Source organism: Balaenoptera musculus, chromosome X, assembly GCF_009873245.2.
Source record: "Balaenoptera musculus isolate JJ_BM4_2016_0621 chromosome X, mBalMus1.pri.v3, whole genome shotgun sequence".
In the NCBI taxonomy this organism is placed as follows: Eukaryota; Metazoa; Chordata; class Mammalia; order Artiodactyla; family Balaenopteridae; genus Balaenoptera; species Balaenoptera musculus.
In genome coordinates this window covers 127,687,624-127,702,626 of record NC_045806.1, presented here as the reverse complement: position 1 = coordinate 127,702,626, position 15,003 = coordinate 127,687,624, and the positions used below count along the sequence as shown (strand labels likewise).

At 50.9% G+C, this 15,003-nt stretch overlaps 2 protein-coding genes and 1 non-coding gene across 4 annotated transcripts in view; 1 reads left to right on the top strand and 2 right to left on the bottom strand.

Moving 5' to 3' along the window:
- Positions 1-432: 432 nt before the first annotated feature.
- On the bottom strand, positions 433-3,094 carry RPL10 (ribosomal protein L10). Of its 2 annotated transcripts, XM_036840666.1 has the most exons (6): positions 2,928-3,094; positions 2,018-2,076; positions 1,823-1,930; positions 1,463-1,601; positions 733-895; positions 433-648 (listed from the first exon to the last, which is right to left on the bottom strand). In XM_036840666.1, the coding sequence occupies exons 1-6, from the start codon at positions 2,948-2,950 to the stop codon at positions 496-498; spliced, it is 645 nt and encodes a 214-aa protein (XP_036696561.1). In that variant the 5' UTR covers positions 2,951-3,094; the 3' UTR covers positions 433-495. The 2 variants fall into 2 exon arrangements, with proteins under 2 accessions (XP_036696561.1, XP_036696562.1); XM_036840667.1 differs by lacking the exon at positions 433-648 and having other exon boundaries at positions 776-884; positions 2,928-3,092.
- LOC118889319 lies at positions 940-1,074 on the bottom strand. Its single transcript, XR_005018461.1, has one exon. It is a non-coding gene; the product is annotated as a small nucleolar RNA SNORA70 (small nucleolar RNA).
- Positions 3,095-6,889: 3,795 nt separating the features above from the next.
- The window catches only part of LOC118888404 (transketolase-like protein 1), a 63,746-nt gene continuing 55,632 nt past the window's right edge, over positions 6,890-15,003 (top strand). The window contains exons 1-4 of the mRNA XM_036839352.1: positions 6,890-7,000; positions 11,666-11,763; positions 13,422-13,613; positions 13,695-13,822. Coding sequence (XP_036695247.1) covers positions 6,917-7,000; positions 11,666-11,763; positions 13,422-13,613; positions 13,695-13,822 — 502 coding nt within the window. The 5' untranslated portion in view covers positions 6,890-6,916. The remainder of the gene's footprint in view (positions 7,001-11,665; positions 11,764-13,421; positions 13,614-13,694; positions 13,823-15,003) is intronic.

Here is a 15,003-nt window from a genome sequence, read left to right as displayed (position 1 = left end):
AGGATGGGGCGGGGTGACGAGATTTCTCAACTCTGTAGACAGGGAAATGTGGTTAGGCCCAGGACAAATGTTTACTCCAGGAGTAACTGGTGAAAATACAGCCAGAACCATGTCTGGTCTGGTTCTTTCCTCCCCATGTCCAACAATGTTCCTGTCCTCGTCTGGGACCCTTGGGGAAGAGCTTCCACAGCTGCCTGAGACCCTTTTCCATCACCCAGGGTGGGTGCTTTACTAAGGAAGTGCTCCATGCACATGCAGGGGGACTCGTGAACCTACTGCCTAGGATCTAAGGCAGGTCCAAGTGCTGGTCCTGGTGCTGGCCCTGCTAAGTGCCAAATGGCCAGCTTAGTTGTCAGCCTTTTTCTGAAGAGAAGGAACAGCAACCCTAGGGCTCCCAGAGGCTCCCCACCCCCCATGAATCCAGATGCAAAGACAGGGACAAGAAAGTAGAGTTTATTGGTGGGCATGGGTAGGCAGGGGGCAGCGCCAAGGCTCTCACGAGTGCAGGGCCCGCCATTTGTCCAGGGGGCCACGATTAGGGATGTACTTGACCCCACAGCCATCTGGGATGAGCCGCTTTTCTGCCACCATGTTTTCAAATTCATCTGCATTAAACTTAGTAAATCCCCACTTCTTGGAGATGTGGATCTAGAGAAAGACAGAAACAGCTGAGTCAGGAGACATGGAGACAGGAGCAGGGAAAGGTGAGACCAAGGCTGCAGCACTACATACCTTCTGGCGGCCAGGGAACTTGAACTTGGCCCTGCGGAGGGCCTCAATCACATGCTCCTTGTTCTGCAGCTTGGTGCGGATGGACATTATGACCTGGCCAATGTGGACCCTGGCCACTGTGCCCTGGGGCTTTCCAAAGGCACCGCGCATACCTGTCTGGAGCCTAGATTGGGGACAGCATGCCAGTCATTAATGTCCACGGGAAAGGGCTGTCTCCAAGGTCCCTTAGGGCAACCCACACAGGCAACAGGCTGCATACACTACCCAGGAGGCTGCTGTCTGCAGCCACTGCGCACCGGGCCCCCACGGGTAGAAGAGCACGGTCGGCTTAACTGGCTGCAAAGGACACAGAGTACCCCAAACAGACTAGCTAGAGTCCCTGCAAGGTGCTACTGGGCTCATCTGAAAGCCATCCAACCTGTGACCACGGCAGCAACCTGCCTGCCTGCAGGTTATGTCATGAGGCTCAAAGAAGAGCTACTCCCGCAGCAGCAGCTCCCTCTACCTGTTGCCCAGAGCCATGACGCCTTTTGTGTTTGTCTCTGGGACTCTGGGTTGTTCAGTGTCCACTGAAGTCCACTTGCTAGCTCTTTGGCCTGGCTTTGCTATGGGTGGTTGAGTCTTTGTGAGGCCACCTCTTTGCCCTGACTGATGGAAAAAATAATCAAGCCCAGGCTTTAAGATATGGGAAAACATCTGAAAAGGCCAGGAGTCTCAGGACCCAGCTCACCTATCAGCTCCAGCACAGGACAACATCTTGTTGATGCGGATGACGTGGAAGGGGTGGAGCCGCACTCGGATGTGAAAACCATCTTTGCCACAGCTTTTCACCATGTACTTGTTGGCACAAATACGGGCAGCCTCCAGGGCTATTGGGGTGGGGGAGGCAGCAGAGTGAGACAAAATGGCACAGAAGCACTTACCATGGTTCTCTGGGAACACCTGTAGTGGCTGCGTGAGTTTAGTAAAGAGGCTCGTGATTGGGTGCTCGTGATTAATGACCTGGTAATTCTAGTGCAGCGAGCTCTAGGTGTGGCTGGGGGAGCACATACAAGGGCCCAGGAATGGTTAACAAGGAAACCTGCCTCACCTTCAGAGGACAGCTGCTCGTACTCATCCGACACCATGTGGCCACAGAGTGGGAACTCATCCACTTTTGCCTTCTTCCGCCCCAGGTCAAAGATGCGGATTTTAGCATCTGAAAAAAAACTGGTTAGTGTGTGGGTGTGCCATAGCAACTGGGTCAGTGCAGCCAAACCGGTTTGGGAGCTTTCCCACCACTTACCGGGGACACCTCGGCAGAAGCGAGACTTTGGGTACGGCTTGTTCTTACAATACCGGTAACTGCGGGGAAGGGGGGGGACCCAAGTTAGCAGGGATTCACAAGTGAACTCCACAACAGGCACTTTGAGTGCTTCCTCAATCTACGACCAAAGGGGCGTTGGGAGAGGGGGAGATGACACATGTCATCTCTAAGCTTGGTCTTCATTCCTGGAAATTGGTGCTAAAACAAGATGTGGCCAGAAATTAGGATACCTATGCTAGGAGCTTATAAAAGTAAAAAAACCAAAAAAACAAAAAAACCACTCTATGCCCTGTTGTGTTTTCAACTTCCTATAAGGCTAACATCCTGAAACGGACTTTCTCAATTTAAATACCACGTAAGAGTAACACACTTCATGCCATCCACCTAAAGACCTTTGGGCACGTGGCATTAAGTCGGCCTCCAAGCCTCGTGAAGGGCGCCCCCTGCAGGGCACACGAGGCGGCTGAACACGCTTTTCTGGGACTGCCCTTGGCGTCCGAGGAGCCCACACGGCACGTCGCCTAGAAATAAAACGGGAATGGGACACAAAGGCCCTGAGGGCACCGAACCTAAAAGGCAAGCGACTTTTCAGCTCTGAACGCGGGACGCAAGGCGTACGTCGCTTGTAGTCCTAAACTGGGGCTAACATATGCAGACCTGGGTCAACCGGCCACTCCAACAAAAAGGGGGAAGCGGTAAACACCAGCATGAATTTTTAAAACCAAATGGTACAAACAAAGACCAAAAGCGACCTGCAAGTTCTTGGGGAATAAGAGGAGGCCGTTCCCAGGACAGGAAAGCCGCACTAGGGAGACCCCACCCCACGACTGCTTTTAGCAGCCAAATGCAATTCTCCCTCCCTTTCCCCAGCAGCGAAACAGGCACTCACCAACGGGCGGGGCGGCGGCCCATGGCGACACCAAGATCTTCAGTGGCTGAAACAAAACATACAAGGTCGGAAGACCAGTCGAAAACAGACTTCAAACTAGGAAAGAAAAATGGCAAGGGCAACGCACGAGCCGCGAACACCGACTACTCACCGCGCCGAACGGAAAGAGATGCTCTTACGCCTGCGCAGGCCTTATATAGGCGGTCTAATCTTCACGCGTAGGAACCATAGAGTCCGGGTGAGGGCGGATAGACACTCTGTCAGACTTCCGGACCGTAGTCACAGGGGTGCTCTGCGCCTGCGTGCGGGAGTGGCTGGGGACAAGCGCAGAGCGGGGGGGCGGGCGGGTCCCCTACCGCAGGCGGCCAGCTGGCGAATGGGGCTTCGCCACATCGGCGAGAGAAGCCGGCTTCCGGCTGGCCATTTTGGGCGTAGTACTCTTGCCCGAGGCTTTGCCGTAACTATGAAAGACGTATGTTCCTAGAGTTGAAAGAAGGAAAATGCCGAATGGGGCTTACGGCGGCTGCGCGCGTGTTCTCGGGCATGGCGGAGCCTGGGACAAGCCCTCTGTACATTCCCCTGCGCGCCAGAGCCCAACACGGAGGCGCCCTGCTAGAGGCTCTGCGCGCGTTCCTTTGTCGACCGGGAGGCCGGAGCGGGAGGCCCGCCCTCGCCCCGCCTCCGCAGCCCCCCGGCCATAACCGAAGAGTTCTGAGCCCTCTTTGCGAGCTATACGCGAAGTCTTCCTTCCCTGGAGACCCGGGGCGGGGCCTGCGTCGGCTCCAGGCGGTCTGCGCCCTCCCGCGAGGAAGGCCAAGAAAAAGCCGCCCCCAAGATCCAGGGCTCAGGAGACCCCGTGAGCACCGTTGGGCCCACCCTGACCCGGCAGAGAAAAGAGACGTTGTGCTCCCCAGGGTGACTTGGAGAAGGGGAAGAGGAAGGTGGCGACCCCACCCAGATGGCAAACGAGCACTGTCACTCCTTGTCCGGCTGGGCCCCAGTCCTGGCCTCTCAGAGCTGCCTTGATCTGTACTCCTGGGAGCTTCCACCCTCCCACGGCCCAGAATGTGGCACCCACCCCCACACACAGTTCTCTCCCCGCCCACTGAATTCCAGCGCCTCCTGAGTGTGCCTCTGAGATGTTCTAAGATAAAGCACGGATCCTTCCCCCGCCTGCCCAAGGATAGCTGCCAGAGAAGTGTCCAGAGCTAGTACCCATACCACCAGGGATCTAAGTATCCGCCAGAGGCGCCCACGCTCCTAGAGGTGGGGACAGCAAGAAGGTAACAAAGTCTTCCCCATGTCACTTGACAGGTGTGACACACCTGTTCTTCTCCAGGACGACCTGTCACTTTAGTGAATGGGTCCTTTAGGAAGGCTTGGGAAGATTTGCGGTGTGCACTTCCAGCAATGCTGCAACAAGGTCCTTCCCAGGGAACACGGCCTCCCCTTCCATCAGGGGGGCTCTGGGTCTGGAAACTGGGTGAGAAGGTGTGACTCTCCACGGGGGCAACTCAAGTCAGGTTTTTGCTCCCAGAACTAGAGGGTTTAGGGTTATACGCATCAAGCAGTCCTGTAGCAGGCTGCCCAACTATTTCCTGCTTAGAGGCTCATTTTCTGCGCCTTGCTCGCTTGCCTCCAGCCCGCCATTCTTGCTTTTCCTGGAACATGCCAGATTGTTCCTTGGGGTCGGGGCCTTGGCTCCGGCTGGTCCTCAGTCCTTACGCTGGTGTTCCTGCTCTAATGGCTCTCTCAGCGCCTTGCTGAAAAGAGCTGCTTCTGGACCTATCCCTGGAACACAGTTGGGGGGTGGAGTGTTCAGGCTGGATATGATGAATCTACTCTCAAATTCCTCTCTCCCTAAGCTTATGGATTCTGTCCTGCACCTCCTGTCAGGGCATTTCTGGCATCAAAACCCATGAAATGCAGGTCAGCAGTAGGTCCAAGCCAAGCATGCGAGTGCTAGACTACACACCAGCTGCATGTCCTAATACTTTTTTTATTTTTAAATTTATTTATTTATTTATTTTTGGCTGCATTGGGTCTTCGTAGCCGCGTGCGGGCTTTCTCTAGTTACGGCGAGCGGGGGCTGCTCTTCGTTGCGGTGCGCGGGCCTCTCATTGCGGTGGCTTCTCTTGTTGTGGAGCACGGGCTCTAGGTGCACGGGCTTCAGTAGTTGTGGCCCGCGGGCTCAGTAGTTGTGGCTCACAGGCTCTAGAGCGCAGGCTCAGTAGTTGTGGCACACGGGCTTAGTTGCTCCGCGGCCTGTGGGATCTTCCCGAACCAGGGCTCGAACCCGTGTCCCCTGCATTGGCAGGCGGATTCTTAACCACTGCGCCACCAGGGAAGCCCTGTATTTATTTATTTTATATCTGGAAGTTTGTAACTTTCGACACCTTCATCCAGTTCCTCATCCCCTCAACCCCCACCTTTGGTAACCACAAATCTGGTGATCTCTTTTTCTGTGAGTTTGGGTTTGGGTTTTTTTTTAGATTCCACAGTGTAATAATACAGTATTTCTTTTTCTGTGAGTTACTTCATCTAGCATAATGTTCTCAAGGCCCATCCATGTTGTCATAAATGGCAGAATTTCCTTTTTGTGCCTGAATTATGTTCCATTATATATCTGTACCACATCTCCTTTGTCCATTCATCTATCAGACACTTCGATTGTTTCCATAGCTTGGCTATTGTAAATAGTGCTGCTGTGAACGTAGGGGTGCAGATATCTCTTCCACATAGTGTTTTCATTTTCTTCAGATATACTCCCAGTAGTGGAATTGCTGGATCATATGGTGGTGTTTTTTTTTAAGATCCTCCATATTGTTTTCCATAGTGGCTCCTCTAATTTACATTCCCACCAACAGTGCACAGGGGTTCTCTTCTCTCCACATCTTTGCCAGATTTGTTAACTCATCTTTTTGATGACAGCCGTTCTGATAGGTGTGAGGGGATATCTCATTGTGGTTTTGACTTGCAATTTCCCTGATGATCAATGGTGTTGAGCACCTTTTCATGTGCCTGTTGTATGTCTTCTTTGGGAAAATGCCTATTCAGATCGTTTGCCCATTTTTAAGTGGATTTTTTGTTGTTTTGTTATGGAATTATGTGAGTTCTTTATATATTTTCCATATAAACACATTATCAGATATGTGATTTGCAAATACTTTCTCCTATTCAGTAGGTTGCTTTTACATTTTGTTGATGGTTTCTTCTGCCATGAAGAGTTTGGTTCAGTCCCACTTGGTTTTTGTTTGTTGTTTTTGTTGCTTTTTTTTTGCTTTTGCTTTTAGCGTCCGATTCAAAGAACCCTCTCTAAGACTCAGGTCAAGTAGCGTAGTGCCTATGTTTTTCTTCTAGGAGTTTTATGGTTTCTGGTCTTAGGTTTAAGTTTTAATCCATTTCAAGTTAATTTCTGTGAGTGGTATAAGGTAGGTGTCCAGTTTCATTTTTTTACATGTGAATATCCAATTTTTCCTGTATCACTTGTTGAAGAGACTGTTTTTTTCTGCATTGAGTATTCTTGGCTCCCTCATCAAAAATTAGTTGACCACATACGTGTGGGTTTATTTCTGCTTTGTGAAATTTCTGATTAATGATATCACAGGTGAATTCAAACAAGTGAAATGACACTCAAATGCTTACAGAGTCACCAGGCGAACTTCCCCAAGTATGCCAGTGCTCCACTGATAGAAGGGGGCTGGCCTGTGAGGTCTTGCTCCCTACAGGGAGAGGAGTTGTGAGGTTCCTGGGCCTGAAAGCATCCTTACAAGCTGTGAACTTGGCGGGCAGTGGCCCAGCATCCCTTTCCCTTGGCTGGATTCTTTCAGGACTGGCAGAAATGACTGCTGCTTCCAGTTTGAGGAGACCATGTGCTGAAAGGCCTCCTCATGCACTGTGTGTGTCCCTGGTGAGTCACTTGCCTGTGAGAAACGACCTGTGCCATGTCTTTCAGCCACCCCACAGTGTGCAGCAGTGCTGCTGAGATCATGTCTGTGCTGTTTTTCTACATCATGAGGTATAAACAGATGGACCCGGAGAACCCGAACAATGACAGATTCGTCCTCTCCAAGGTAAGCTGGCATGGGAACCCATGCTCAGACACTTGGTTCCTGAACTCATTTTAAAAGCCACCATGTGGCAACAAGACCTGAAATGGCCTCTGTTTATCCTTTTGGTGCTTCTCGCTTTGCCTCATGTCTTCATCTGTTCAGGCTGATATAATAAAACATCAAAGACTGGGTGGCTTATAAACAATAGAAATTTATTTCTCACTGTTCTGGAGGCTAGAAGTCTAAGATCAAGGCACCAGCATGGTCATGTTCTGGTGAGGGCCCTGTTCCTGGTGGCAGACTTCTCACTGTATCCTCGTGTGATGTAAGGAGAAATGGTCTCTCTCTTTTTTTTTTTTTTTAATTAATAGCTACTCTATTTATTTATTTATTTATTTATTTATTTTTAGCTGTGTTGGGTCTTCGTTTCTGTGCGAGGGCTTTCTCTAGTTGCGGCAAGCGGGGGCCACTCTTCATCGCGGTGCGCGGGCCTCTCACTATCACGGCCCCTCCCGCTGCAGGGCACAGGCTCCAGACGCGCAGGCTCAGCAGTTGTGGCTCACGGGCCCAGTTGCTCCGCGGCATGTGGGATCCTCCCAGACCAGGGCTCGAACCCGTGTCCCCTGCATCAGCAGGCAGACTCTCAACCACTGCGCCACCAGGGAAGCCCTGGTCTCTCTTTTATAAGGGCATTAACCCCACTCTTCAGGGTTCTGCCCTCATGACCTAATCACTGCCCAAAGACCACTACCTCCTAATACTATCACCTTGGGCATTAGGTTTTCAACATAATGGATTTTGGGGAGGGGGCACAAACATTCAGACCATAGCACCTCATAGAGATCTAAAAGGTGTTCTAGTGAGGACTGCGTGGTGGGAAGGATGACTTGCGGCAGCTGGCAGTCCTTCTTTTCCTTTGATGGTGCCTCACTTTACCCCACCTAGCACTAAAGCCCCCCTTGTCAGGGTCATGCTGCTCCGATCCTCTGCCACCTGGGTAGAGGAGGGCCACATGAGTGAATCCAACTTGTTGAGCTCGAGGAGCGTTGAGCTTGATTTGGAGGGATGTCCCACCCGTCAGTCAGCTTTCTCTTCCATTTCTCTGCATATCTGACCTGATACCAATAAGGAGTTTCTCATTAGGCTAGCTATAGTACGAGATAACCTCATGACACTGGGGGACAGGAAAGAAAAGAAATATTAAAAGCAAGGTCGATCTAGAAGAACAAGCAGCTCTTTTGATGCTGTCTGAAAGTTTGCTGTGTTCTGAGCAAAGCATTTAAAGCTCAACTGGTAGAACGACATGTGCAAATAGAAACCCCAAATCTGGGCAGCGGGAAGTAAAGACAAAGGCAGAGTATAGGCAGAGTACCTGGAGCCGTAGTTATGATCCTTGCCTTGGTGTCTAAAACATAATCTCAAATGAGGTTTGGCAAAGGATAAATAAAACGTGTGTGTAGAGGAAGAGAGATGAAGCAAACGAAGTCCATTAGTAATAGTTGACAAATTTAGGTAAAGAGTATATGGAACTTCATTGTACTATTCGTACAACTTTTCTGTAAGCTTGAATTTCCTTCATCATAAAAACTGAATAACTATAGGTGTACAAACAAAGTATGGGTGTTTAGAGCTTTACTTTAAAAAAGGGAAAGATGTGGGAATTCCCTGGTGGTCCAGTAGTTAGGACTCCACGCTTTCACTGTTGGGAGCCTGGGTTCAATCCCTGGTCAGGGAACCAAGATTCCGCAAGCCGCGCAGCACAGCCAAAAAAAAAAAAAAAAAAAAGATGCCTAGACTATCCCATAACCGCTGCTATCATATAATCAGAGTCATTGGCCTTAGAGGGATAGAGAGACTTTCTGGCGTGTAGCCTCAGGCTGGGCTGTACTCATTTGCCAGATTTGTGTGTTCATCAGGCTTACGCAGCAGATAAAGTTTGAAGACAAGAAAAAACACTCAGGGGACTTCCCTGGTGGCGAAGTGGTAAAGAATCCACCTGCTGGGCTTCCCTGGTGGCACAGTGGTTGAGAATCTGCCTGCCAATACAGGGGGACACGGGTTCGAGCCCTGGTCTGGGAGGATCCCACATGCCGCGGAGCAACGAAGCCCGTGCGCCACAACTACTGAGCCTGCGCGTCTGGAGCCTGTGCTCCGCAGCAAGAGAGGCCGCGATAGTGAGAGGCCCATGCACCGCGATGAAGAGTGGCCCCCGCTTGCCACAACTAGAGAAAGCCCTCGCACAGAAACGAAGACCCAACACAGCCAAAAATAAGTAAATTAATTAATTAATTAAAAAAAATATATATATATATATAAAAGAATCCGCCTGCCAATGCAGGGGACACGGGTTCGAGCCGTGGTCCGGGAAGATCCCACATGCTGCGGAGCAACTAAGCCCGTGCACCACAACTACTGAGCCTGCGCTCTAGAGCCCACGAGCCACAACTACTCAGCCCACGCGCCACAACTACTGAAGCCCGTGCGCCTAGAGCCCGTGCTCCACAACAAGAGAAGCCGCTGCAATGAGAAGCCCGTGCACTGCAACTAGAGAAAGCCCACATGCAACAACGAAGACCCAATGCAGCCAAAAATAAATAAAATAAATAAATTTAGTTTAAAAAAAAAAAACACTCAGGAGCATAGTCCATCTTGGCTCTGGTTGGGAATGGAGTAAATGGACTCGCTAGAGGCCGAGAAGCCAGGGTCTCCATAATCTGTGCTCCCGGGGCAGGAGTGTCTATGTAGACAGCTGCATGAGGAGGCCGCTTGCTAAGGCCTGGCCATGGCACTGACTGAGGTGCTCATGATCTCTCCGTCCACCACCCAGGCCTTAGTTTTTGTTTTATCAGCTCTTTTGTTTTCTTTAGCCAAGGAGGCTTGGGAAGTAACCAAAAAGCCTTCTTGTAAATTTGTTCTTGAAGCACACTTTGTGTCAGGACAAAGATGAGAAGTACCACCTGGAAGAGAAAGCTTTCTTTCCTGGGTGCCCTCAGCAGCTTGTGTGCATCTTTATTCTTGGCCCCTCAGTTGTGAGTGTCCCCCCTACAGCGAAAGGATTCTTGGGAAAGGAAAGGGAACCCATGTGGGCGTGCTTCCGCCATGCCAGACATCATGCTGATGCCCCACCAATCTTCTCAATTAATCCTACAGCCTCTTGCTTCCTGAACGGGGCTTTCCTCGCCATCATACCCAGAGAGCAAAGCCTTATGGAAGTGGGCTTACTTGTCCCCTGCGTTAAAGCTGGGGGGAAGTGGAGTTGGTCTGAGTGTAGAGCGCAGGCTCACTCCAAGGGCACGTAAGGCACCTGGGAGCCAGAGCTTGTTACAGGCGTAAAATAGGAGCTGTAGGGAGAAAGACTAAGCTAGCGATGTTGTCAAGAGAGACTTCAGTGGGGCAGTTCTCGGGGCTAGAGATGCAAAACAAATCTGTGAGGGCACAAAGCACGTAGAGAAAGTTAAGGAAGGTCAAGAGCCCCAGGAAGAGCAGAACAGTAGGGTGGAGCAAGACAGGAGAGGGATCTGAGACTAACAAGTACCATCCACTCATCCGTGGTAGTGACAACACAAACCAGTCTCTGAATGGAGCTGACATCTGAATGGAGGAAGGGGGCAGACAAGAAACAAACCCAGAAATAGCATGTCAGATGGGGCTGAGTATCCTAGATCCAAGGGAAGTGGAGGGCAGGTACTAGGTGAAAGAGATGGTCCAGGAAAGCCTTGGTGTTGACATTTGAGCAGAGACTTGGAGGGTGTGAGGGAGTGAGCTGTGCCCTTATTTAGGCACAAGCACTGAGCACTCGGGGGCCACACGTGCTAAAGCCCTGAGGCAGGCATGTGCGTGGCGTGTTCCAAGGACATCCAGGAGGCCAGGCACCCGGAGCAGTGGGAGGTGATGGGGGTCTGGAGTGAACAGGCCACTGCAAGAACTTGAGCTCTACTTGACGTTAGACGACAAGACCTTGGACAGTTCTCCGCAGCGATTGAGGGGCGGGCTTCGGTTTTATCGTGCTCCGCCTGGTGGCTGTGTTGAGAACGACTGTGGAGGGAAGCAGGGAGGCCACTGCTCTGACAGAGGCAAGAGATGTTTGTGGCCAGGCCAAGATGGTGGCAGCAGAAGTGTTGAATAAGTTTGATATCTCTTCAGAAGCTTGGGAGTGAGTGAGGCCTCAGTGCAGCAGACCTTTGGCACTGGCACCACCTTGTGGCCCTCAGAGGGCCACATTCTCTCCGTGGGACTGTGATAGCCTGTGCGTACAAGCAGGTCAGTGGGGATAAATGGAGTGGTGGTAGAAAGTGACTTATTTCTAGCATAACCTCCTACATCACCACTTCCCAAATCTCAGTTGACTTGAGTTTTACAAACCAGGGAAATTGAAATCTTCTTCAGTGTTTCTAGTTTCTGTTTAAGAGTCCATATTCTCCAAAAACATTGAACATCTGGTCTGTGTACAGCTAGATAAAAGGTCTTGTGGAAATGGCAAGACTTCTGCTTATGTTTTTTTCTGCTTTGCTCTTGGGCTCTGTTTAGACTGCTGTGTGCAGAAGCTTCCCACTTCTGTGTTGTCAGAGCTCCAGTTGCCCTCACCAGCTGCATGGATTACCTGTGACTCTGTTGTCTTTGTGACGTTGATCTGACACTTTGAGGTGCATGAGGGTGTGTAGATTCATTTGGTGCTTTCTCTTACAGAGTCTGTCGTTTGTTAATGTGGCAACTGGATGGCTGGGGGAAGGACTGGGGGTCGCGTGTGGGATGGCATATACTGGCAAGTACCTTGACAAGGCCAGGTAAGGCGCTTACCCAGAAACCACTTAACTGTTCCCACCCCACCCCACCCCCAGCACTTTGGCTTTATTTATCGCTTATTAGTTTGGGAAGGCAGTGATTGTGTTAAAAGTTCAGCTTACCAAGTACTCAAGGAGTAAAAAGAAATCATATTTCATGAAGCGGTTCTAGCATCTCCTGTTGGGTTCTAAGTGCTGCCTGCAGTATAGAAATCAGTTCATTAGGGACTTCCCTGGTGGTCCAGTGGGTAAGACTCCGCACTCCCAGTGCAGGGGGCCCAGGTTCGATCCCTGTTCAGATAACTAGATCCCACATGCATGCCGCAAGTAAGAAGCCCGCATGCTGCAACTATGAGCCCACATGCCACAACTGTAGGATCCCGCATGCTGCAACTAAGACCCGGCACAGCCAAAATAAATAAATAAATATTTTAAAAAAGAAAGAAAACAGTTTATTAGGATTCAAGTCTAAGTTTTTTTTAAACATCTATTTATTTACTTGTTTGTTTATTTAGCTAGCTAGCTAGCTGCGCCGGGTCTTAGTTGCGGCATGCGAGATCTTCAGTGGTGGTATGCAAGGTCTTAGCTGCAGCATTGTGGGATCTAGTTCCCTGACCAGGGATCAAACCCGAGCCCCCTGCATTGGGAGTGCGGAGTCTTACCCACTGGACCACCGGGGAAGTCCTAGGATTCAAGTTTTTACTAAGAGAGACATCTTCCTGTTTCCCATATCTCAGTGAGCTTCACTGTAGAGTGAACAGATGGTGTATTTGCCTTTCCACTGGGGACCCCTACATGTTAATCAAAGGTCTCTTTTTCTGGAATGGTCCACCTTCCTGAAGACAGGCAGATCCATGCCTTTCTTGCAGGGGTGTGTGCCCAGGTGCTGCTGATGGTAGGAGCAGCAAGATGGGGGATCCTGGGGGGCTCAGGGTTGGCCATGATGGTGTGCATGTTCTACTCCCATGGTTCACCCAGGGTGCCTGAGTCTGCAGCCCCTCGGTCCCAGGTTCCAGCCCAGGTGGCCCCTCTGGAGGCACTTTGTTGTGCTTCCTCCACTGTTGACCTTTTTCATCTCTCACTGTTGCCTCTGTTAGTCCCTATCCTGTGGTTAATCACTTTTCTTATACCTCATTTATAGCATTTTTGGGGGGTCTGGGTTGTGTTTTAGTGCTTTAAACATTTCATGTTTCTGCTGCGGAGGAGTTTAATATTTGTAACAGAACATACGCTCCTGAGGTAGGATGTTTTGATTGTTGTTATTGTATATAAATTTGTAAGATCAGAAATAGAAGGTGGCAGTGCTTAACATGGAGCTTATCAAGAAACCATATATGTAAATGTTTGGGCATTTAAGGGAGCTGCCTTCTCCCCATCCGCTCTTATTCGTTGGGCCCAGGGAAGTGGCAGAAGAACGTAGAAATTACTTTTACAGCTAGAATGAGAAGACTAGCCAAAGGTGCAGCCCATGTCGTGAGGCCCAAGCTTTTAAAGCTGTGTTTCCTCAGCTGTGGAATTTGGGCAGCGTTGACAGGGAAAATTGTCTTAGGTCTGAAGCAGCTGCTTCTGTCTCCTCCTTTGTTTCTCTCCATGAAATATATTTGCTCGAGCTGCCCAGAGGAGCCCCAGGCACGGTCCTAACGTCTCTCGGCTTGCCCCAGCTACCGGGTGTTCTGCCTCATTGGAGGTGACGAGTCCTCGGAAGGCTCCGTCTGGGAGGCCATGGCCTTTGCTTCCCACCACAGTCTGGACAACCTCGTGGCCATCTTTGACATGAATCGCCTGTACCACAGAGGCACCCTGCCCCTCAAGCACTGCACAGACGTCTTTCAGAAGCGCTGTGAAGCCTTTGGGTAACTGTCCTGTTTTGTGGCACCTTCTTTCCGCCCCATCCCCCCTTCGCCTTCTAACCTGGCCCACTTCTCGGTTGACAGGTGGAATACTTTCGTGGTGGATGGCCGCGATGTGGAGGCACTGTGCCAGGTGTTCCAGCAGGCGGCTCAAGTGAAGAGCAAGCCCACTGCTATAGTTGCCAAGACCTTCAGGGGCCACGGCATGCCACGTAAGGAAGTGTTGCTTTTCTGCTTGTGGTTGTCAAAAACCTCTGCCTAGCATATGAGGTGGAGGGAGGCTTAGGCTAGCTGGGCAGACAGCTGACTTCACGCACGGTGATTACGCCTGTGACGTGCGCCCAGCGCTCTTGCTCTTTCTCATGCTTGTAGATAGCAGATCTGGTTAGGGCAAGGGGGAGGGAGCCCAGACCCCCAGCAAGCGAGCGCAAGGGAGCGGCTGAGAGGATAGTCCCTCAGTTAGAGGACCAGCAGGGAGCCATCTCCACGGGAGTGCAGAGCCAGAGGGGGGCTGAGCGTGAGCAGATACGTAAACATGAGTGTACGTGCCTGCGAGCGCCCTAGCCTGTGCCCACGCTACCTGGGAGGACACACAGGCCACTAGTAAAGCAGCGCCTCTGGGAAAGGTAACTGTGGAACTGAGGGTCGGGGAAGGGAGGGGGTTTTGAAAGTCTTAACTTCTTGCAGATTTCAAAGTGGACCTCTGAAGTTGTTCATCTCAAGTATAAATAGTTGCAGTAGGTGTGATCCCTGGTGTGTTTTTAGTGTTGACATTTTAGAATAAAACTCTTCTATGACTCCTTCTCAAAATACAGTCTTATTCTGGTACCCCCGTTCAGTAAATGACGACTGGACCAGTTTGCTCCTGGCAGAAACCTGGGTATTGTCCTTGCCTCCACCTCTCCCTTATGTGCCCCCTACACACATACCCAGTCTTTCATCGATTCTGATTGATTCTGCTCCTGACGTACGTCTCAAGTCTGTTCGCTCCTCTCCATCTCTCTTGCCCAGGCCCAGTCACCTCTCCCTAACTGCAGTCTCCCCAAGCCAGCCCCCACATGACTGCCGTGGTGATCTTTCTACAACACGGATCTGATCAGTCACCATCCCCCTTCCAAACCCGTCAGTGGTTTCCCATCTTGCTTTGGACAGAACTCAGACTCCTTATACCCATAGGATCCTCCATGGTCTGCTCTGCCTGTCCAGCCTCATCTCCCTCACTCTCCCCTCCATTCACCAGCACATGGGCCAGTGGCCCCCTCAGGAGCCTCTCGGCCTTTGTCAAGGCTGTCTCCTGCGACTGCAGTACCATGTCAGGCCCCCTGTGCCAGCTTTTTACTCTGTGGCTGACATCTTTTCCATCTGGATGTCTTTCAGATGACCAAATAGGAGC